At 37.3% G+C, this 24,136-nt stretch overlaps 1 protein-coding gene across 1 annotated transcript in view; it reads left to right on the top strand.

Annotated features, from left to right (window-relative positions):
* LAMA2 (laminin subunit alpha 2) overlaps positions 1–24,136 on the top strand; it is a 252,727-nt gene that overhangs the window by 193,601 nt on the left and 34,990 nt on the right. The window contains exons 41-47 of the mRNA XM_054279037.1: positions 3,613–3,715; positions 9,695–9,811; positions 12,609–12,791; positions 15,562–15,716; positions 17,372–17,515; positions 18,412–18,545; positions 23,259–23,418. Coding sequence (XP_054135012.1) covers positions 3,613–3,715; positions 9,695–9,811; positions 12,609–12,791; positions 15,562–15,716; positions 17,372–17,515; positions 18,412–18,545; positions 23,259–23,418 — 996 coding nt within the window. The remainder of the gene's footprint in view (positions 1–3,612; positions 3,716–9,694; positions 9,812–12,608; positions 12,792–15,561; positions 15,717–17,371; positions 17,516–18,411; positions 18,546–23,258; positions 23,419–24,136) is intronic.

Genomic DNA, 24,136 nt, shown 5'->3' with positions numbered 1-24,136 from the left:
GTCAGGGCTGTCTGGAGCACAGTGGCTCAAAGGTCTCCTAGAAGGCAGAGTTGGTGAATTTGCTCCTAGAAGGCAGCATAAGCCCCTAGAAGGTGTGATGCCAGCTTTCTGAGAAGCTGCTGTGGGGACCCTGTGACATGATAGAGATCATGTCTTTCCCCTCCTTTTGAAAGAGCATGTTCTCTTCTGTATGAGAGCTGCTGTGGATGCCTATCTTCTGTAAAAGACTCTGAGTTCCAGCTGTGAATAGATAATGGAGAAAAGTGCTGTAGCTCACTTTGCTTCCCTGATCCTCACCTTTCCTATTCACCAGGAATAATGTTGGTGCAGGGGGATGAAGGTTTCCCAACAGCAACAAGCTGGTGTATGAACCAGAGACTGTATGGACAGGTTTTGGTTTTAGGTTCTATCCTCTACACCACTGGATCAAATTATTTACAAGAATCTTCATGATATCCCAAGGGGGTTTTTGTTTTGGTTTTGGTTTGTAATGGGAAAATTACTTAATTTTCAAATTAATCTAATGTTGCTAAAGCATGAATGAAAAGATGCTCAAAATCCATCGTGATTACAGGAAGCCTGATAAATTAATGGAAAAATGTATTAAAAATATGACAGAAAAATTCCTCCTGAGGTTTTTATGATGGATTTGCTCTCCCTTTTGAAAGCAAAATAAATTCATCAGAAATGAGAAATCTTTAGCATTCAGGCAGTTTCAGCATTCCATTACTTAGATAGTAACAGATAGGAATCAGGTTAACATATTCTGGTCTTATCTCATAGATCAGAATGGTAGTTGCACACTGTATATTAAAAAAGTGCATTATTCTTAGGCTGTTTAGAAAGGACTTACAGGCTGGGGACTGTAGGAAGCACAAGGGACACATCAAGTGTTTAGGGTCCTGCTTTCTTCTTTGATTTTGACTTTCTTTGTAGATGGTGCCCCAGCAGTTCTGTTGGGTGTCTAAATTTCCTAACATAAAACTGCCTAGAAATCCTTGGGAGGATGCCCTTAGATGCAAATCATTTTTGGTATCCATCTTCAGGACTAGCAGAAATGAGAGTAACCCTGTTTCTTGCGTAGGAGGAGACTGCACAATGTAAGTGTATGGGAAAAGAAAATCATTCAAGAACAAGGCAGAACTATTTTTAACTGATTTGAATTAGCACTAAGCCTAAAAGACCTTGTACCTGTGTAAGTTCACGTGATCCTCAACACTGCCCCAGTGCATTTATGCCTCTAAACCATGACTGAGGCAGCACTGTTTGGGTACATGACATGGTCCCACTTCTGCATAAGATGCAGCAGAGGTTCAAACTGCACAGGGTTTGCATGGGGAGGGTAGGGGCCATGAGAAAGGCACAGGGACAGGAAGGTACTATCTGCAGATTGTGGACATTTTGGAAAAGACAGAATTAGAACAAATTAAATTCTAGAGACCCTGACATTTTCAAATTTATTTTGAATCACAATTTTTTTTTCCTTTTTTTTTAATTCTCTTTTTTTAACAGTATTTGTCCCAATTTAGAAAATAATGTCAAAGTCTGTTGGCTGTAAATCCCACTAAATTAAAGTGGTTCACCATGACCCAGGCTTGCCACAAGTGTATGGACTCACACAAAGTCATAAAATGTTTGGGTTTTAATTACTGACTGCTTCATGACTTGATATCTCATGGACCACATGAAAAACTAGTAAAAAAGTACATTTTCTATCAGATGTCTTAATTAATCCTCATTTTCAAGATTGTTTTTAAAAAATTTAAAATAAAGCTTTTAATTAGTACAAATTTATTCTCTCTGAAAGGGCGCTTCTAGTATTAACTTTATGCTGAAACCTGTTTCTGACTAATTGTCAGCACTTGCCCAATTACTGTCCCTGATTTGATGAACTTCTTGGTATTGCATTGTAAATCTGCCTTTCCAACTTATTGTATTGAATGTAATAAACTGCTTCAGCAGCCAGTCAGCCATGCCTAGTTATATAACAATAATAATAACAATAACAATAAGAACAACAGCAATCATTATTTTTGAAGTCTGTGGTCTCAGTGATCACACTCTGGGTTCTGTTTCTAGTAGAAAAAGAAATTTTAAAGTATTGTCTGATTTGACAGGTGCATCTGTCCCAAAATCTGGCCAAACATTCTTCCTTCAGAAGCAGTCTTTTGTTTTACTGGGTAGTTTTTTGATTTTTTTCCTGTTTTCGTTTTTATATTTTTCTGTTACCAGTGCTGCTTGTTACTATGTGGTAGAGAAAATCTATAAGAAACTAATTTTTTTCATCTTTTGAATGTATATGTTTTTGTTGTTGAAAGGAATGTGTACACAGCTTAATATTTCAGGTGAGCTTGGGAAATGGCAGTGTTGTGTGCCTTAGTTCTTAAAGTCACATAAAAGCTTGTATTTACATCCCATCTAAATACAAGGAATTCTTTAATAGCTATAACCCTGTGACGTGGCAACATATATACCGTGAGATATCCCCTAACAAAAAGCTTGGTTCTGAATTTTGAAAGTATCCAAAGCATTCTTTAAGATTTTTAAAAGAAAAATAAACAGCAAGTTTACTACATGTTTTTTACAGTATCATTGAAAAACATTAGAGCTTCAGCAATATGTGAAATGTCACTTCTGGGCTTGCTCATTATAAAAATAATGAATAGCAATAATAATTGTGTCATTTAATTGACACACAGTTAATTTTTGAGTATATGTATCTGCTCTGGAAAATGAAAAGTAGCTGCTTCTTAATTACATACCAGTTACAAGGCTATGACCCATGACTAATACAGAATGTTATCTGGCTGTCAGGAGTATTCTCAAAGAAATGTATTCAGTATGATGTGTGACCTGAGTTCAGTCTTACAAACTGAGCAGTAAGTGGTTCAGAACCTGGAGCATTTTCTACTGACTGAAAACACTAATCTAATTTAGAAAAATCATTCCATCTATTGATCAGTCTCTGCACTGAAGGTAGAGATGGATGTTTTTCAGGAGAAAGATCTTTAAGTAGCATGATAGGATGAAGGATGGTAACTTAGTAATAAAATTCTTTCAGATTAACTGCAATTTGCTCTTCTTTTAAAACTCTATTTCGTATTTCTTTACTCACCTAGCAATTAGAATTTTTTAATTTAACCACAGATGAATCTCAGTTGTCATTGTTAGAGTCATCAGATCCAGTCTGGCCTCTAAAGTTTCTGTAGCTGCAGTTGGAGAGAAATACTGTATTTCATGGTGTTCTGTCTATAGCTGGAAGAATAAATACGTATTTATTGTAACATAGACATATTTTGTGTGTTGGTTTTGGACATTTTTGCTCTTAGAGTCAAATCTCTTTCTTTAATACTGTAAGAATGTCTCTCTTTATTGATGTAATCTCTCATATTCCAAAGGGGATCTGACGTACCATTAAAAAAAGTTTTAGAAAATTTTAGATTTTTTTTATTTTAGTTCTGTTAGACTACTATTATGGCTGTGGGATGTAATTCAGAGCCCATTGATGTGCATGTAAAATGTAGATGACTGTTCACTTAGATCATGATCACAAGTCTTTTATGACCTCAGACTTTCCTGTCTGTTTGACACTTTGTGTTTCTCTGTCCACAGACGTCTGGTCCTGAAGGATCCCTGAAGGATGGCGCCAAGAACTCTCTCAAGAAAAGCTTCAGGGTCCTTAATGAAGCCAAGATGTTAGAAAGTGATGTTAAAGGTATGTACAGTATATGGCATTCAGACCCACTAAATAGAGCAAAAATGTGTTGTGAGACTGCTGTGCTTCTGGTATGAAGAGTACATATAGGAAAAAACTAGAATTCAGTACCTGATTTGAAATTGGACAGTGTATCAATGAAGAAGATTCTCCTGTTTTACATCCAAGCATTATACAGGAATTCCTGTTCCTTCTCTCCTTTTCCTGGACAAGAGGGCTGAGGAGGAGGGAATTTAGGTCTTCTCTTGCTAAGTGTAAGGGCAAGAAAAATTGCACACAGTAAATATTCAAGGCTGAGTTTTAAACTTGTCACAGAGATGATGCATGAATCTTCCTCATCCTGCCAGCTTAGTTAAACTAAGAAACCAATAAGCAACTTGTTTCTCATTAGAAACAAGACAGATTTTCATAATAGAGCCCTGTCTTCTATGTTTTGGCATACAAAATTCTATTTTGCCTCCTGGGAGATACATTAAGAAGAACATGCAGCATAAAGGAGGTGATCCATGCACCTTAGTCATCTTTTGGCTATTACTGCACTTTAGTTTTGGCAGCTCTATGATTTCTAACTGCAGAACTCGTTAACAAGTAAACACAATGTTTAATAAGGTCATAAAGCATAATGTTTCACACGGTCATTAATTGCATTTCATTGTCATACACTGTTTGAAAGTGAAAAACATTATTATTTTCTTGTAGCCGAACTGAGGAAAAGAAATGTGTCTGAGTTACTCGTAAATCTTGGGTGTATATTTAGGGTCTTCTTTATTGCAACTCTCTACTTCTAGATTCAGTGCAGATTTAGGGCTGGAGGAACACATATCAGGAAATATGTTATAGAAAATCACAAGACTATTGGAAGAGGCCAGTGTGCAATTTCAGTAGCATGGCTGAAGCAGAAAAAAATAGTGATGCTTTCTGGAATGCAAACTGCTGCAGCTTGCCATGGCTGGTGTATAAGAGACAGTGAAATGGTTGTGTGAGGCAGCATCTCCCCTGCCACAGCACTCCAGTGAGCACACTCAGCACCTCAGAGTGGAGTCCACAGCTCCCTGTGCCCCCCAGGCAGGTCTAGTGAAGTAAAGCACAGTTCCCTGTTTTCAAGGACAAATTACAATGGTGTCTCTACAAGGATGGGCGTGAATTCCCTGTGTCCACACAACTGTCCAATTTAACCCTGAGACAAGATTTATTACTGCAGACAATTCTGAAAAATGTTATTTTCCCATTGTACCAGTGAAAATTTAAGTTGATATCAGTTTCGTAATTCAGAAGAAAATGTCCAGACAGCCTAAAGAGTCATAAAGCAAACTTAATGCAAGCAGGCAGCAATGCTTAAAATGCACATATTAGATCTTTGTCTATGTTTTTGCCCCAAACTGAAGGGTAATGAGATGGAGCTTTCTTTAATGCTTTCCAAAACATCTTAAAGTGCTTCATAAAGACAAACATTCTGAACTTGAACAGTATGCCTTTTTACATCTAATAAAACATGTCCATGCTCCACAGCTAGACCCGTGGAGATCAGTTAGCATTGTGCCTAGAATGCAGATGTATGAGAAGAAAATGCAATGACATACTTCTATTCCCCACTCTGCTTTTGCACCAAAGTGGTGATATTATTAGTATTGTGAATAACACAGAACATGGGTTATTAGTATTATGAACTACTTCTTTCTGGATGTCTTGCTTTTCCCATGAGAGAAATTGAGAGTTCAATGTCAAACTAATAGAAAGGTATTTTTTTAGAATCCTTATAAAGCCACCCTTTCAGAGTCTCAGCTGGAAGTGCAGGATGGCTAATGGGCACTCTATAAAGATCTGGTAGACAGAACTAATCACTAGCTTAAAATTTTTCTGTCTGCACTATAGGAAGTACATTAGTTTAAGTAATGAAGACCCATAATCCACTCAGCTAATATACACTCCAAAAATCCAGCCTGAGCCGTGATAGAGATGGGAGTGTTTTCTTCTTACATTATGACATTCCCCTGATTTGTGGCCAATTACCTGAGTTATAAAATGGCTGTTAATCATAAAAATATTTTATATTACCACCAAAGACTGCTGAAACAGTCCTTACAAAGCAAAGCTTGTGACAGAAGCTATTAAAATGAAGATTTAGTCATTTCTCTCTCTGTGGGGTTAGGAGTTAGAGCTAATAACCCTGGTGGGAGAAGCAAAATCTGTGTGTAGTACTGTGGCTAGGAAGGAATTTTGAAATTTGGCCTATCAGTGTATAAATTCTGCTGATCAATGAAAAGTGAAAATAAGATACACAAGCTCCTCTTCAGCTCGAGACTGCTGTCAGATGGCTACTGAAATTCTGCTAATGTAATTTCTTTTGCTTAAGAATTGACAGCTTGAGGGGGATGTGTCTTGTCAGACAACACATGAATATTTTTAGCTAAAACATTTTCCAGCTGATAGGCAACATATCCAGCTTATAGATCCCATGTTTGTGTGTTTTCCTCTGAGTGGTCTTTCTGCTGACCTGGCATGTTGTATTCACCAGATTATGGCAGTCAGTGCTGAAGGTACTTTTTTGAAAAAGTTAAACTTAATTAGCTGCATTTCTCTAGTTATGTCTCTTTCTCCTGTTTGTTCCTAATGCCGGTTTCTAAGTCTTGCTTGGTTGAGGAAAAATGAATCAGTTTGTGATCCATGTTCCTCTTTATAGGATGAGACTGTGCGGAGCAGGAATGCTATTTGGAAGAAGTAACACAAAGATAACAGAAAGGGATGTGTGTAACAGTCAGTTCACTTCTGCAGTCTCCAGTCAATAAGAACAGATGCATTTGTTGCTCCTTGTAGATTTCCAACTTCAGTCTGGTTTTGAGATACATGAATTTAGTAGCATGGCCTCATTGCTGTTTTCTTGGACAATTTCATGTGGAAAAGCTGCATTTATCCATACTGCCAAGAGATACCTGTTTCCACTGTGTTCCTCTATATGTTTGTTCCACCATGATGGTGGCACATCATCATCAATTAACCAGTGTCACCTATTTATGTGATCGGCAGAGACTTGTAAAACCCCGTGTCTCTCGTAAATGACTCTGTATAAACAGTAAGTAACTAAATTCCTGAGTTCATCTCAAGATAAAATATATGTGCACAGCATTGTTTGTTTTCATTTGACTCCATTCATGCATAGGAATGAGGGATGATGCTTTATCCTGTAATGCTTTGTTTAGTATGAACAGAAATTGAAAATCTTTGTTCATTTTAACCAAGCCAGCAAATGCAAAGGCCAATACATGCAAAGTCCTTCAGATTCCTGCTTACACTTTAGGGTTTAGTTTCAGCAATGCATGACTAGTTTTGCTGATTTGAACAGTGCATTTATTGGCACCTTGTGCAGAGCTGATCAAGTGAAAAAACCAGGATTGGGATAAATTTCTCATGATACTGCTCAACCTACACTTTAATGAGAGCTGACAGTGCCTGGCATCTTTCAGCGCAGACCTACTAACCTCTTCCAAGTCAGACAGGCTCTAAAGATTGTAGCTGCCTGTATTTTGACAAACTTCAGCACTCAGCTGGAGGATCTGGAGGATTTTGGGCCTTCAAATCATTGTCACAGTTTTTTTATAAATGCTTATAATTAAAGGATGTGGAAAAGCTGACATGAAGTCAGTTCAGTTTGTGATTCATGCAAGAGATTAGTCCAGTGCTTAGTGAAGATGCCATCTGGATTACAAGATAAGAAGTTACTTCAAAACAAAACTTAATATCTCTGTGAAAAATGAACAATTTCCTTGAAAAGATGACATGGAACATAAAATCTCCTCACTTCCCCTTGTGTAAATGCCTCCCTAGGAACACTTATTTATGGTTTTATTATTGTAACTAAAAAAAACCCCTAGCCACAGTAAAACTGTATTTGAGGAATAAAAAGGAAAAATGCTAAACAGGTAGAGGCTCAATATTCAATTTCAGAATTTTTAGGGAAACTTCCCTTGTTAAATTCCATAAAAACCAGTTTGCTGCTATGGTTACAAAGCTGTAAAGAGAAGTCTGGAAACATGATTCTTCAGAAGTATAACTGGGGGATAATTAGCATACTGGACAGGCAGAGTAGAAAGGAAAAAAAGAGATTATTTAAAAGTATGTTACAAAGTTAGAACATCACCACCATAAATGAGTCAAACTTCTCAGAAATATTGACACATTTTATAAACACCAGCATTCCACTTGAAATACCAAGAAGTTATCAGGCAGACCATAATTTCAGAAATAAATGGTGAAAATAAAAGCAGGTTTTTTGGTATTATTATTTAACAGGAAAAGAACTCGGATAAAATCTCAAGGCGCGCAAGACCAGAATCTCATTAATTCATCCTGGTTTAACAATGTCATGTTACAGGTAGCCTCCTTCAGCAGTGGGGACATAACCTGTCATTTAAAAATAAAGCTGTTTTTAAGGAGAAGAGTGACCAAATCATATATGCAATTCTTCCAAACTTTATTCTAGCATTAACTGTGCCTCTCACAATTCACACAAATGTCCTTTTCTTCTGCAGAACATTTTGCAGGAGTGAGGGCTTATCTCCAGGCACTCCTACAGTCCTGTGTGTTGCTTTAATTTAAATAAAGCAAACAGATTTCTTCGTCAATGACATTTCAAAAGGTCTAACAACAAAAGTATAGTTCTCATTTAAATTCCATGTGCTGTTTCAGCCTGGCTCTAGCCTTGGAAAATTTAATTAATAATTTCTTGTAGGCAATATGAATTTTGTTTGATTTTTCTCCTTACAAATTGCTTCTTGCACATCTAATTTTAAGAAACCATACTTTTTTTAGAATTTGTGGAATGTGAACCACATAGGTTTTTTTTTTCAATAACCTGTCACATACCTGAAGGTCACAGTCATAGCTTGTCATCCTTAACTCCTTTTCTACAAATTATTCTTCTCTTCCAGCTATCAAGCTCAGTGATATTAAATTAGTTTCCTAGTAGGATATGCCTTTAAGGAAAGAAATTACCAGCTGTCTGTTCCAAAAAGCTTCATATTGATACAGAGAAATAATGAGAAATGCCCACTACAGTAGTAGTTTAAGCATTAACTACATTTCTTTGTGTCAAATTTTACTTCTGAATTTTGGGATCATGTTTCCATGGCCGTAAAGCTTAGCTAGGATCTCAGTTTTGAGATTGTCGCAGTGCTCAACTGGATACAGTTCAAAGGGCCCTGCGTAATTTTTATTTAAAGTAAATGCTGAAAAATAGGAACTTGCTTGTAAATGAGGACGTCGGTTTCAATTGTGATGTACTAAATTTGACACACTTGTGCCTTTGATTTGCACTGGTCCTTTGATTTGAACCAATTCTTAACTATGAATGTTTTTTACTAGGTAGGTGTTTTCCCAAAGAATTTAGAATGTTTATTTCATAATAATCTGATGCTACTGTATTCATCTCTTGTTGACAATTAGGAATCTTGTATTTTCCTTGGATGTTATGTCAACATCTTTCAGAAAATCCAAGAGAACTAGGCTCTGGCCACTCTAATTGCAACAGCAAGCTAGCCTAATGGATCTTGGTTCTTTCACACCACATTCAACTCATTCAGCTCAGGCAACCACCTTAAGAAGAAAGGCAGTAGCTTAATCTAGGAATCAAAACTGTGACTAACATCGCAGTTGTTGATTCTATCAGTGGATCATTGTGTGAATTTGCCTAAAACGTAACATCATAACTAGTTCTTTCCTCAGCACACCTTTGAAAAACCCATATTAAGGATACACAACAGAACAAGGAACTCTAGCATTTAGATACTATGGAAGTAGGGAACTTAAAGAAACTGGAGAAGATCATCAGTGAACCCCACAAGTTCTGCTGGACTTCCTTATTTACACAATTTAATATAATAATGAAAAATGGCTTGCTTGTTACTATGCATTTTAAATTATATGCAAAGAAAGGATAGTGAAAATAAAGAGTTATAGCTTCTGTATCCTATGCATTTTTTATAGAAAAGGGTGGTGATCTGAACAGCACACAGAACAGGCTGAAAGATGCTGATGAGAAGAATTCCATTCTCTTGAGAGCTTTGAATGAAACCTTAGGAAAGCTGTCAGCCATTCCTAACGGTAAGTTGGAAAAGTGTTGCAACATTTGACTCAGTTGAGCTCTTTTGTTTCTTTTTCCATCACTTAACATTTGTCTCATCAATTTTTGCCTGTGTCACACTGGGTCTACTTTGACCACTGTCTGTTATAAAACAATGAACAATGTGAGAGAGAAAACTGAACTGAAAATATTTACATAGTATCAGTCAGAATATTGGGATGGTAAATGGTACCATGCTTCTGCAGTTTGCAGAAGGTTTCTGAAAGAAAATAGTTATGATATCAGAAATTATGATACACTCCAAGACAAATAGTCTTTTTTTTATATGTGAAAAGTCTTTTTGAAGGTAATCTTTAAGGAAACACTATAATTTCACCAGTGTAGTTTAACCCAAGAAGAATAAATCTTACTGACTTCACAGGAAAAGCAGGGTGAAATTTGCTGGGTTTTGTCTCACCTTTCTACCCCACTCTCAACATTTCCAGCCACTGTTTGTTGTTGTACATCTTTTTTAGCCTGTAAATTGCTTGGAACTGGAACAGGTTTTCCTCAATAGATTCTGAAGTGCTGCACTCTTGTGACCCACCCTGAAGGCAAGGGTGACTGGGTTCTTGTTAATAGATCCCTTGGGGTGGATTAGAGTGAAATGACATTGAATGACCGGTGTAGATGGATAGCTAGGTAGATGTATATGTACATATAAATATGGCAGGTTAATTTTAGAACCATTTGGTTGCAGTAGAAAGGAGGGATGTAGCCATTTTGGTTTTTAACTATAGAAATCTGACAGTATAAAAAGAAGAGAGGAGAGTTAGTAGAGAGGAAACATACTACACATATGGATCCATCAAGACTTGGTTGTTGCAATTTATCTGTCCCTTGTTCAAAGTGATGGTCATAGTCTTGATCCATCCAGGGTGGGGGAAGCCCCACACAACATAAAGTTCAGTGGGTTAAGGTACCTTCAGGTTCCGGTGGGAGCTCCCAAGTACCTGGAGAGTAGTTTTACACTGTTTGATGCAGCACTGTGGCTCATGTGCTGTCCTGTGGTGGAAGACCCCAGAATTGAGTCTGGGGATTTTGGTGGTTTATGACCCCTTGTAAGACATGGCTGTTCTTACTCTGTCTGGGGTCGTTGGGCCAGTGACCTCTTCCCAGAAGGGATGAACACCTCCAGGCCTGTGTGTGAATGTCCCAACACATGCCCCCAGGCAGGTGAGTTTTACACCACAGCCACTAGTGTAAGGGAGGATATTGGCGCCATAAAAGCATTATCCCAGCTCCACAGGATTTGCTTCTTATCGACCTTTTTCCTAATCTGGCTCAAAAAAAGATCTCCTTGCTGGAGAAAGGTCGCTTAGTTTTGGGTATCCTCTGGTGATGGGTGAGATACCTGGGCTGTTCTTATGGAAATCAAAGGTTTCATCACCACACATCCAAAAACTCTGCTCCTCTCCTTAATTTAACAGTTATCTGACCTCAGCATAGCAACCTGCTGCTTTTGCCAATGGACCACTGCTTGAGTCATTAGCCTTCAACATTTCAGTGTTTCACATATACACATTTGTCATTCCCTAGCAGCTTTTATTTTTAAACGTAATACTCATTAAAATCCCAAAGTCCAGGGATGTTAGCTATGTTGCATTGTGATAGCAAGGGACAGGGAGCTATATCTCACTTTAATTATAATGAATAGTGAAAGATAAAATGAATGTTTTAAAAAATTAAATGTTTAGACTCAATCTATTTTGCTATGATTTTTTTTTCAATGAGCACTTTATAAACTGAAGTTTTGCCTTGAGAAAAGTCTCTGAAGAAAATCTGTATTCTGTCTGATTTCTGATGGTCTAGAGGGTTCAGACTGCTAGTAATCCCTTAGCATAAAAAACAATTTACTATTCATCTTGTACATTTTTGTGGCTTTAAGATTCCAGCTAACTGAAAAGTTTTGGTTTAGATTTAATAATCCTTGAAATCAGCACTCACAAAATAAATGGTTTAATATTTCATGCTCATCATGTACCATTTCTTGGGTTTTGGTCAAGATACTGACATGGTTATTTGTCTTGAGCACAGATAGATGTCTCAGTCAACCAAAATGGACCTCTAAGGCCTGTTAACCTTAGGACACAGAATACTAAATATGGAACAAGTAAAAGTAGTATGAATTATGCAATCGTTAGCAATGTAATAAACTCTTGGCAGATTAGAATTACAGGATGCTTACTCTTGGCACAAGGACACTCATAAAAACAAGCAGATGAGTATTAAGAATGAAATTCAGAGCAAATAAATGACATGGATAAGAAAATGGAGTAAATTAGCTGTCCAGCAGGAAAATGATCAAGCAAAGAAGGGAGAGAAAATGACCCTGTCATATATCTTGTTCAAGGATTTGAGAGAGCAGAGAGCAGCTTGAACTAATTCTTCTGTCCCTGGTATATTAATAGTCAGATAAAAGCAGAAAGATTAAGAATGAGGTAGACAGAGCTCATGTGGGACAAAAACAAACATTTGCAGGGATGGCATATTTTAAGGTGTGGCTGAAAATAATTTGTGGGAAAAATAGAGACAAGTAACACAGTAACTCTACATTTCACTCAGCCAGAAATCGGGGTTCTCTTTTGTTTCTCTTGTCAGAACTGACAATGATAATGGTTTATTAAAGATTCTGTGGTATTTCTGAGGTGCTGTTGTATTTGAAGGGTTTTTTAGAAATAAAGGTGGAGTTTTTTGGAGCACAGATACATATCTTTACTCAAAAAAGTTACTTCTGCACTCTGGGCAATCATTTTCATTATCATTTTCTACCTACAGATACGGCTGTAAAGGTGCAGGCAGCCAAAGACAAAGCAAGACAAGCCAATGATACTGCAAATGATGTCCTGGCCCAGATTAAAGACCTCAATCGGAATCTCCTGGGCTTGAGGAAAAACTACAGTAAACTTACAGATGATGTGGCCAAAACAAATGCAGTTGTGAAGGACCCAGTCAAGAACAGTAAGATCTTTTTTCGGATTGTTTGGCAGTGGTTTGGTTTTTTTTCAGTTTGTGCTTTTCATTTCGTATCTCAAAATGAAATAGAGACACTCCAGAATTTCACTTACATAGCATCACTACAGTATGCTGTGATAAAAGGACTCTCTATCACTTCCATTTTCCTGTCTTCTTATAGATATGAAAAGGGACCACAAGCCCCTTTGAAAGCTAAGGATTCAGTGGAAAGAATTTTAAATCTTAAAGACTAGTGCTTAGTAGTTGCAAGAAAAGCTAATGTCAGCAGGATGCATGTGTAATGGATAGATTTGCTCCTCAGATTACTTTTTGAAGTATTTAGGAGGTGACTAATCAAAGATTCTGACTGGCAATTCACTGCCTGATTCAAGAAAAATACCCCATACTAAATCTGTCTTCAGTCAATCACATAATCAGTCCTGGGAGAAATGCATGGCTTCTTTCAGATGCGTTACTATTTTTGGTAGAATACTGAAGTCACTGAAAAAAAGAAAGAAGATTCTGGGAATGGGGTTTTATCTGCTTTTTTTTTGGATTTTTTGCCATGAATTCTGTTATCAAATGTGACAATTACTTTAGCATTTTCACTTTGGTTAGGATGGATAAAAATGAATTCTGTATTACAATACATTTTATGGTAGATTTCTAGACCACCTCTCATATAGGAGTATACAGCCACAAAACTGGAGTGTCTTTAGAAAGCGACTGAAGGGCTAATTCCTCAGCTGCTCTGGATTGTTTTCAGCTTGATGAAACTGGGCACCTAAAAACATACAGTTTAGGAGGCTGTCATTCTCATTCTGTGGACAAATATCCTCTGCCAGTTGCTGCTGTACACTGTTGCTTTACAAGTGAAAGAAGTTAATCCCAATGGCTGTTTGTCCCTGCCTGCCCATTGCAAGGTCCCCATTGCTCATCAGCTGAGATACAAGTGTGAGCCCAGTTCAATTCCCATTGGGTGCATGCAAGTTTAGACAATATGAAAAGTAGTTGTTGATTAAAATAGTGTAGTTACGTTACAGCAGGTTGTAGATCCAACAGATGTGTAAGGTTTCTTGCAGGGAAGTGGGAAACAGCTGAGAAGCAGATTTAAAGCAGTCGTTTCTTGACACTGCTGAATCTAGACCAGACCACCTGTCCTAGCTCAGGTATTCTGAGTCTGTGTGTACATTAGCACATTAGTTGAGATTAGGAGTGAGAATTTAAAATTTAATCTCTTGATTGTCAGCAGTCACCATTATTTTGTTTGCATTGAAGGGCGATCTTAACACTTGCGAACTCTTTCATAAAGCTGCACTGTGAGATGTTCTCCAGAGGTACACTTCTGTCATTCTCCAAATGTTAATGGATCCTCAGATTACAGACTCAGATTAAAGTAATGTAGGGTGAACCATTACAGATGTATGAAGTGAGTAGGCTGGCAGTCATGGCTAAATGCAAAAGTAGACATAGCCTCTCTATGTCAAAATTCAGGCGCTGAATTCTCATTTTCATAGGTATGAAATCTTTAAAAGGTAAAAAGTCATTTATAGACTCATCCTGTCCCTTACTTTCCTTTACATTTCTGTTTAGATCTTCAAAACATTCTCTTATGTTATTTCTCTCTCTTATGTTATTCTCTGTTTTTCTCTTTTCTTTGTCTCCATATCTTGCCTGCAGAAATCTGTACGTATGTTTTTCTTACTTGCAGCTTATAGTGTGCATTTTCCAGTAAACAATTACTCATTGCTTACTGCCAAAGCCTCTGCATGGTCCTCTGTGTTTCTCATTCATGGAAATAGCTAAATAGTTACTTTTTGAGAACTTTTAGATAAAGTGACTTGGTAGCTAGTTTAACTCAAATGAAACCTTAAGAAGCATCTGGAAGGTTTTGGTATGAGTGTTTGGGTCAAAAATTATAAATGCAGTTTTCAATGCTTTGTCTTAGCATTATTTTTAGGGCTCTTATTATTGCTATTGTTTTCATGTAATATGCATCTTTGTGGTAAATGCATGTTTGTCCCTTTCAGTGTCATCCAAAAAAACCCACACCCTCATGCAAGCCAAGGGTTGCAATCCTTAGATCTGCTCATGAGTGGTCAAAGAGAGGGTAATATTCACTAGTTGTACGTTGAGAGGCAAAAAAGGAATTTGAGGATTAAAGAGAAAGAGAGGCAAAAATATCATGGTAAAATTATTTGCTTCACCTGAAAAACAAAAAGAAAATAATTTCTAGTTTACTGTCACTGTTTTTAAATATGCTTTCAGAACACATACAGAATTTTAAGCTTGTGACTAGAATAAAACCTTTTTGTATTTGTGCCCATTACAGTTAGTTCAAGAATTCATTTCAAGTTAATTTTAACCCAGTAATTTCAGAATTACTTATGGAAACCAACCAGTTTTCATTAATTCAGCATTTTTCTTCAAAATTTTGAGGTTTTTTTAAAGCAGAAAGTAAATATTTAATTCATAAATGTATTTTGCTACAGGAAATGTTTTCCATAACTATCATCCTGACCTGAAGCATAGTTACATCCTAAAAATCCTGCTTTAACACCAATGTTTGCTGCTATTGCTACTTTAACTTGATTCTAGACATTCTGAAATTGCCTCATTCTGTTCAGGTATCTTCCTGGCCTGTGTGTACCTCATAGTTGCATATACAATCTCCTGACTGTTGTGTATGCAGAATTTTCTTGAATTTTATTATTGCAATGTTTAATTAGTCCCTGACACTATTCTCTAAAGCTCTGCCTTGTTCTTTCTTATGAAGTTGCTGATGCAGATTCCAGTATTAAAAATCTAGAAAAGGAAGCAGATCGCCTGCTAGATAAAATCAAGCCAATCAAAGAGCTCCAGGATAACTTAGGGAAAAACATTTCTCAGATAAAAGAGCTGATAAACCAAGCTCGGAAGCAAGCCAATTCGGTAAGTCCCATTTTTCAGAAAAAGAGACCTTTTGAGTACTGATGGGATTTTATTTTCTACTTTTTATTTCTTTTCTACAGCGTGACTCTTTCCTAATTCTAAACATGCATAACGAGAGAAAATAATGGAGTATAATTTCTCAGAAAAGAAGAGACTGTTCTGATGATTCTCACTCTGGGTCTTGTTTCTTCATTTAAAACGTGTGCTTGTTAAATGAATAACATCTGTAGGAATGGATCTCAAAAGGTTATTTTTAAGAACTATTGTAGGTAATAATACAGCAGAAGAGTCACAATGTCATTGAATTTTTGTGAAAACAAAAATGTATTTTTCTGCTTCAACACTGATAGTAAGCCCCTGATTTCATTTCATAGAATTTACATTACTCAAGAATGACACCATCTCAGACTTACTGAAATTGCTGAGTATATCTCCTTCTCCCAAATTTTTTATTTTTCTCTGTCCAGCAGCAGCACTGAAGACTTGAGCTTAAGATTGTAGTTCTAGTCCAGTTAGTGAGTTTGGAGTCCATCTCCCTGATTCAGTAATATTGTCAATTCTAGGATTCTCCAGTTAATACTGAGATTATTCAGCTTGTGATTTAAGCAGCAAAGGAAAAAGAATCATGTAGATGGTACTTGAGAAATCTTCCTCAAAAATGGTTGAAAAATAGTTTAAAAAATAATCAACACAGTAACAGGATACTGGGAAAGAAGTGATAGGATAAATAGTGGGATGCTGGTGAAAGAAGTTTTCAGCACATATGTGATGAAATCTGCACAGAACAGAAAGACAGGCTGCAGTGATGATATGTTTTGTTACATTCATCTTCTGTCTGAGGGCTTTGAAGTACTTAACTGCTCAGCATTTCTGAGATAAGGAAATTAGAAATTTGGTCCTATAATGGATCTCCTTTTTAGCAGGGTTTGCTGTAAGCATGAGGTGATACCATTATGTACATTTCCCCTAATGCCTAAACGTGTCTAGCTGGGATTGAAACACCATTGTACTGTCATTATGTCTGTGCTGGCATTATGAAAGCAAACAGTAAAGTGTTTTTATCTGTGCTCAGAGCCTGAGGAAACCAATACAAGAATCCAAACACGTGTCACTCAGTTGTGGAAATAAAACTTAGTTATGAATGCCAACTTCATTAGGGACTATGTAAAAGCAGTGCTAGACATAACTATTGGTTTAAAAAAATTGTGAAAAGGTGTCTTAAATTGGCACAATCAAAGCTATTACAAGGTAAAAATAGATAATTATGACTACCCAACAGCAATATGCTGTAATTCCTTCAGGAGTGCTGCTTATTTTCCTAGCTGCATCTTCTACTTATAGACCATCTGTACTTCTAGAATTCCACTGTTACCAGCATTAGACCAGTATATCTTCTAGCCATTTTTGATCTACACAGTTCATTCTTTGAATATGAATTCTAAAAAGAGATTTTATTTCCTTTTACTAAACAATCCCAGAAAGAAAATTCGATTTCTACCTTTTTCGCATAGCCAAGCAACTCCCTGGTACATGAAACAGAAAAATGTGTAGGGGAAAAAGAGTGTAGTAGTCTTATAATTATTTGGAAGCTTCTATGGTTAATTCTGAAATAATGAGCAGTGAACTGAATTCTTTCTGTTATGCTTTTTTTGAAGATCAAAGTGTCCGTGTCCTCTGGAGGCAATTGTATTCGCACATACAGACCAGAAATAAAGAAGGGAACATACAACACCATCATTGTCAATGTGAAGACTGTAGTTGCTGACAATCTGCTTTTTTACCTTGGAAGTGCCAAGTTTGTGAGTCTGTCTCCTGCCTTTCATGTCAGAGTTGCTCAATCAAATCATAGTACTGACAAATAAAGAAGATGAGAAAGGCTTTTTTTCACCCAGAGACTTCAAAGCAGTAGTAGGGAGTCTAAAATAATCTAGACATTTACTGTCTTTGGTATTAATATAGTGATTTCTAAGATATGACCAGCAATTTTTTTACCTATATCTTTATTTTAACTAGATACAAAATAGCAGGCTTGTACATGAACTACATTAGAGCTTTAAAATTCACAGTGCAACCAAAGTAATTTTGGAGTTGGTTGTGGGTTTTCCTTAGGGAATGAAGTAGCTAATCATATTGCATCTGTCAAAGCTCCTATTTATCGTAATTTTAAGTCAAGACTACAATTCAAGCATAATAATGGTGAATGATTCAGTTTCCCATGAGGCCTATAGCAGACAGACTTCTAGAACACCCAATATTAATTCAGTAAATGGAAAAGTATTCTATTTTTCAACATTTCCAACATGTATTTTATTTTCCTAATGCAAAATGAAAAGGCTGGATGGCATCATGTATCTCAACATCTTTCTGCCATCCAATGTGTGTTTCAGAGTGTTCCTCTGAGTTAAATCCTTCTGTTCATGGCTGCAATATTAACATTCTGTAAGTCTGGCAGTCATTTGCTGCATATCACTGAGAGAAATAATTTGCTGTCTTTAGCTTAAGATTCCTTATTTGAACCAATGAAAGCAGGAAAAAGAGAGTCTCATTTTAGAGCAATGTGAGAATTAATGTTAATTCTTTACTGTCTGTGTGTGGGTTTCTGATGCCTCATTAGACCTTCTGAAATGTGAAAAGTTCTGAAAAACTTCCTTAATCAAAGTACAAGATCACTTCTATTTTCACTTTTTGCATGCAGACCGACTTCTTGGCCATAGAGATGCGCAAAGGCAAGGTGAGCTTCCTGTGGGATGTGGGATCTGGAGTTGGACGGGTAGAATATCCAGATCTGACCATTGACGATGGGTTTTGGTACCGGATTGAAGCCTCTAGGTAAGTAAATATGTCATTTCCAAGATTTTAGAAAAATGGCTGCTATGAGAAATTCTAGTCTGGTTTGACAAAAGGTTTTGAACCTGCATCAGTTACTATTGAACACTATACACTACAGTTACTATTGAAATGTCAATTGTTCTCTGTCAAGGATTTACTTTAATCGCACATTTCCCCTCTAGCATCAACAATCTATGACTCCTTATATTTATTCCCTTTTGTTTATCTATCACTCTATTGATTGTGTCCTTCAACTAGCTTACATTTAAAATCAGTTACAGGTTTTGGCACTCGAATAACTAGTATTCTTTTCTCCGTGAATTTTAAAGAGCAGCAGCTTTTCTGAATTTCTGGTCTTGATACAGTACTTGATGCAGCAAGGGAATGGTCTGTCACACAGCAGTATTTTGATTCTAATTCAGAATGCCATTCCTATAGGCAAAATGTCTCATCAGACTGGAAATATGTATGATAGATACAGTTCATGAAAGGAGGAGATATTCCAAAAAGTTAAAATATATTTTGTAATTTGAGATCAACTATTTAATGCCTTTGAACTTTAGAAATATAGCTACATAAATATTCAAATCCCAAATTTGTTAGCTGAAGCTTGTATTCTTCATTCAAATACCAAACACATGGCATATGGTGTAGTAATCACAGCATAAGGATTGCATAACTCTATAGCCTTTATCTTAAATAGATCTTAGTAATTTAGATAATATCAGCTGTATCGCAATTTGATAGAAAGCTGAGTAATTTCTCCTGCATCATTACAGTTAATTTTACATAGTATTAAACATAGAATGGACAATATAGTTAGAAAATGAGAGAACGAAGGAGGAAGAAAACAAAGCACTCTAATTCTAGTAACATGCATAGCTCCCAGAAGAGGAAATGGCATTCAATTTAAATAATTTAATGAAATCACTGAAATCAGCCATTCAGAGCAGAGAATTAAATGAAATTATGGCACGGTCTCCAGAAGCTGGCTTAATGAAACCTTACTGCTAGGAAAATACAAACTGGGGTACAATACAAATTGTTGAAATCTTCACCAGTTCACATTATGCATACCAAAGCAGCTTCATGACACAGTAATGCCAGGCTTTCATTTGCAAGAAAGCTGCTTCAGCAGAATATGTAGCCAGAACATGGTGTAAAATTCACACATCCTACAAAAGCCCATTACCTATTAGCTGGTTGTCCTGGATATATAGGATGTGCATGCCATTAGTTTAGAACAAAGTGCTGGATCAGCAGTTTAGAATGATTACAGCTGCACAAATCAGAACTTCAGAGCAGTGTTTAGGAGAATTACATTACAGAGACATTAGGCGGATTTGTGGGATTAAGATGAAGAGCTTGGGACTGATTTTGCATTCTTAAGGCAGACTTCACAAATCACATACCCTATGGAAGAATGTTCAACTCTGCACATTTTAGTCGATTTGATAACTCCAGCTCCCTTCCTAACCTGTTGGAGAGTTTTACTTGTTTTATTCCCTCACACATTTTCTCCAAATTTCTGCTCAGTTCCAGCCACAGGCTTTTTCAGCCCGACAGAATGACCTGAGCAGCTGGAGCAGGGCATCTGCTTAGCATGAGGACATAAGATGAAATTCTGGCCTTACTGAATTTTGCCATTGTTTTCAGTGGTGCCAAGAATTTACAATAATAATGATATGATGTTGAACCCACCATAGTTGTTGGCCATTCTTAAGAATCCCAAAGGGCCTTAGGAAAAAAAGATGTGGCACAGAGGTTTGAAAATTCTCAAGTTTATTTAGCATTCTAAATAAAATCTATATATGAAAAATCTGACTGTTGAGTAATGATCAGAGATGGTCAGTTTATGCATGCACCAAAATTTCCACTTAGTTAGACTAAAATGATAATTACTGCATCACTTTTCCAGGGACACTTTTAATTTTCATCACCTTTTTTATTTAGCATACTGATCCTTTGCATTTTATTGTATATTCAGATGTTATAATGGAAATTTCTCTAATTTTTGTCAATGGAATTGAAGTAAAATTTGTTTATTCCTATAGGACTTTCTAAAGGAATTCCCTGTACTTTGATGGTACCAGAGTTTAGCAAATGTCACTTACAAGTTACTTACCTGCTTACAGAAGCAAGTCCAATTGTCATCAAGATGCAATCAACCCAAGTATCAATTAACAAAGGAAAATCTAACATAACAGTATGTGACACAATTATTTAAAGCAGATTTACAACATGCAAATAATGTCAATTTTGTGAGACAGTCGGATGGATGAGAGAATATTTTTGAGACTCACTAGATCAGTGTTACTTGACTTCAGTAGGTCTCAATTAGGAGCAGAACCTGATTAGTTGTGATTTTAATCAACTGTGATTCAAGTATTGCCATTGTTTTGATTGTTAGTGACAGAGTTTAAGCAGTGCCCTTCTTTTGAGGACAAAGGATGACTGAATCACAAGTTCACTATGGACACATCCTGTTTAGTTCATCAAGAATTGAGTCTTAAAGTACTGTAGCAAATATAAGCCATGCTTTTCCGTGAAGGTTTTCTGTGTTTCCAAGGGGTCAAGGAGCAGAGTTCACTATGTGGTAGTTCATAATTTAATGCTGATGAGATGCTTGCTAAAGTCATCTCATTTATATCATGCCTCTCCTTAGGAGCAAACACTGCATGTCATTACACAAATTTTTTGTAGAATATAGAATATGCTGAGTTGGAGGCACCCATCAGGATCATCAAGCCCAACTCCTGGCCAACTCCAGGACATCCGCAAGAGACACATCATGTACCTGAAAGTCTTGTCCAAACACTTCTTGAATCCAGGAAGTCTTGGTGTTGTGACCACATCCATGGGGAGCTTGTTCTAGAACTCAGCCACCCTCAGGATGGAAAACTTTTTTCTGATATCCAACCTAAACCTCCCCCAGCTCAGCTTCATGCTGTTCTCTCAGGTCCTATCACTGATCACAGGACTAAAGAAGGACTTCCTGTCCCTCCATTTCCCCTTGTGAGGTTGTTGAAGTCTGCAGTGAGGTCTCCCCTCAGTCTCCTCCAGGCTGACCAGACCAAGTGACTTCAGCCACAGCTCATAAGGCTTCCCCTCCAGACTCTTCACTGTTCTTGCTTTGAACGTGGCCCTGCTTTGGACTTTCTCTAATACTTTATTGTCTTTTTTTTATATTGTGTCACCCAAAACTGCCCCCAGCACTCGAGGTGAGGCCACCCCAGAGCAGAGCAGAGTGGGACAATCCCCTCCCTTGCCCAGCTGGTGATGTTGTGCCTGATGCCCTCCAGGACACGTGTGGCCCTCCTGGCTGCCAGGACTCATGTTCAACTTGCCATTGAGCAGTCCCTTTTCATGGGGCTGCTCTCCAGCCTCTCATTCCCCAGTCTGTGCACACAACCCCATCCCAGGTGCAGAATCTGGCACTTGCCCTTGTTAAATTTCATACAGTTGGTGATTGCCCATCTCTCTAGTTTGTGCAGGTCTTTCTGCAGGGCTCGTCTGCCCTCAAGGAAGTTGCCAGCTTCTCACAATTTAGTGTTCTTTCAGTGTCCTTCTGCCTATCAGCCCCATAGTGCTGATACATCCTCTGTAATCCTCCAGTTTTACAGAACTGACTATCATTTGAACAATATCTTCCAACCTGATAACTTGTCATGCACAGGGTAGCAATGTCTTTTTGCTGTCAAGTTAGCCAAGATCTTTCTTCAAGCTCCATTGTCCTCCCTAAATAAGAAAGAATTATTTATAGAAGAGACTCCATTGTGAGCATTTCAGTCTGTTTGAAGATGAAAGACATCCATACTATTTGTGAATTATTAGACATCCTAAAAAGTGTCAGTCTGCTCAGTGACTCTTGGTTTTTCAAGTATTGTTACTTTTATTCCTTAAAGGGCTTCCCATCAGTAAACCTTCTGCTATAAACCAGTTGCACCTTAGACCCACACAAGTCCATGGGAATGGAATCCACCCAAGACTACTGGGGGCGCCACTTTCAATCTTATACCAGCAGTCCTCTTCAGCTGGGGACCATCCCAAGTGGCTGCAAACTGGTAAATGTGAGACCCATCTATAAGAAGTTTCAGAAAGAGGATTCAGGAATCCTATCTCTCCACAGTGTGTTCTTTCTGCTGTAAAAATATGTCAGCAAACTCCTTCCGTGCCAGTTACTACATTAATATCATCAAAGGAGTAGAAAACAAACTGATGCAGAAAGAGTTAATAAATGCAAAGTCCACTGCTGCTGTGTTGCCATCAATATTTGATGTGATTCATAAAGGACAATGAAGTAATATTCTTGAACCTAATGAGGTTTGTAACTGTTTGAAAAGCAGCCTGACAGCTCCATTGCAGGAAATGTGAGTTCTGTTTCTCACAGTGAAGGAAACTGTAGTGCTTTATCACTTCATTTCAGTTCAAGTATAATCTAATAAACATTCTTTTTTTTTGTCAATGCAAGGTCCATGTCATGTGTATAGTGAATTTTGTTCAAAAAGGACATTCAAGTGAGGAAAAGATCTGGTTCTGTGATGATGTCTTTAGTTTATGCAGGCATAAGTGTCTGTTCATTTGTATCAAAATGAGGCATAATCAAGTCAGTCGTGTATCCTTCTGTTAAAAGGCACCATTTAAAACAGAATTTTCCTATGTTTGGTGTAACTACTGACTTTTTATACTTAAATTATTTTTTTTAAACTCTAGGACTGGGAAAAATGGTACAATATCGGTGCGAGCTCTGGATGGTCCTAAAGCCAGCATCGTGCCAGCCACATTCAGTGCAGTGTCCCCACCTGGATATACCATTCTGGATGTGGATGTTAATGCTGTGCTGTTTGTTGGTGGTTTAACAGAAAAAATTAAGGTAATGCCTTTTTGCAGTGTTACTGTGTTAGCTGGCTGTTTGTGTGGACAAATTCTGTTATTGCTTAAAACAGAAATAGTAAATTTCACTATGCTGGTGTAATTGTAGTAGATGCTTTAATTGCAAGTAGTACACTTGCACTTTGGAAAGGTTTTTGGGATTTGCCTGGACCAAGGTGCACAGATATGAGATTTGACTGCACACGATGTAACCTGATCAGAAGCCCTGTAGCTGGCTGTGTTGATGGAGCATTTAACCCAAACACCTAATTCCTGCTGGATAGATGGATGCTTTACCTTGGACACACTGCTGCCCTGACAGGCTTTTGGTTCCTGAGTGACAGGAACTCATTCCTCTTTCCATACATTTCTGGTCTCCTAACAATGTATACAAGACTATATTTTCCCTTACATTTTGGGATTTTATCTTTGTCATGTATCCACAGTATCACCTCCTCCATTGCAGTCTGCTTTTGGTGTTTCTGCTTTATTTCCTTTATTTTTGTTCCAGTTTCCCTCCTTGTTCCCTTACAGATATCTACATCATACCCCTGAACTATTTATCTTTTTTTTTGTCTGTTCATTTTTCTGGTGACATCTTATACCTTGCTAAACTTCATAGAATGAATAGAAGATGTATGCCAAATAGAATAGATATAAATCTTTGAAAAAAATTATTCTCCAGTAAAAGCTAATCAGCACTTACTTTCTAATGGCAT

Source organism: Melozone crissalis, unplaced genomic scaffold (assembly GCF_028551555.1).
Source record: "Melozone crissalis strain CALT ecotype California unplaced genomic scaffold, PUWL_Pcris_2 ptg000027l_1, whole genome shotgun sequence".
In the NCBI taxonomy this organism is placed as follows: Eukaryota; Metazoa; Chordata; class Aves; order Passeriformes; family Passerellidae; genus Melozone; species Melozone crissalis.
The sequence above is the reverse complement of the archived record's forward strand: the minus strand, read 5'-3'. Positions and strand labels throughout refer to the sequence as shown.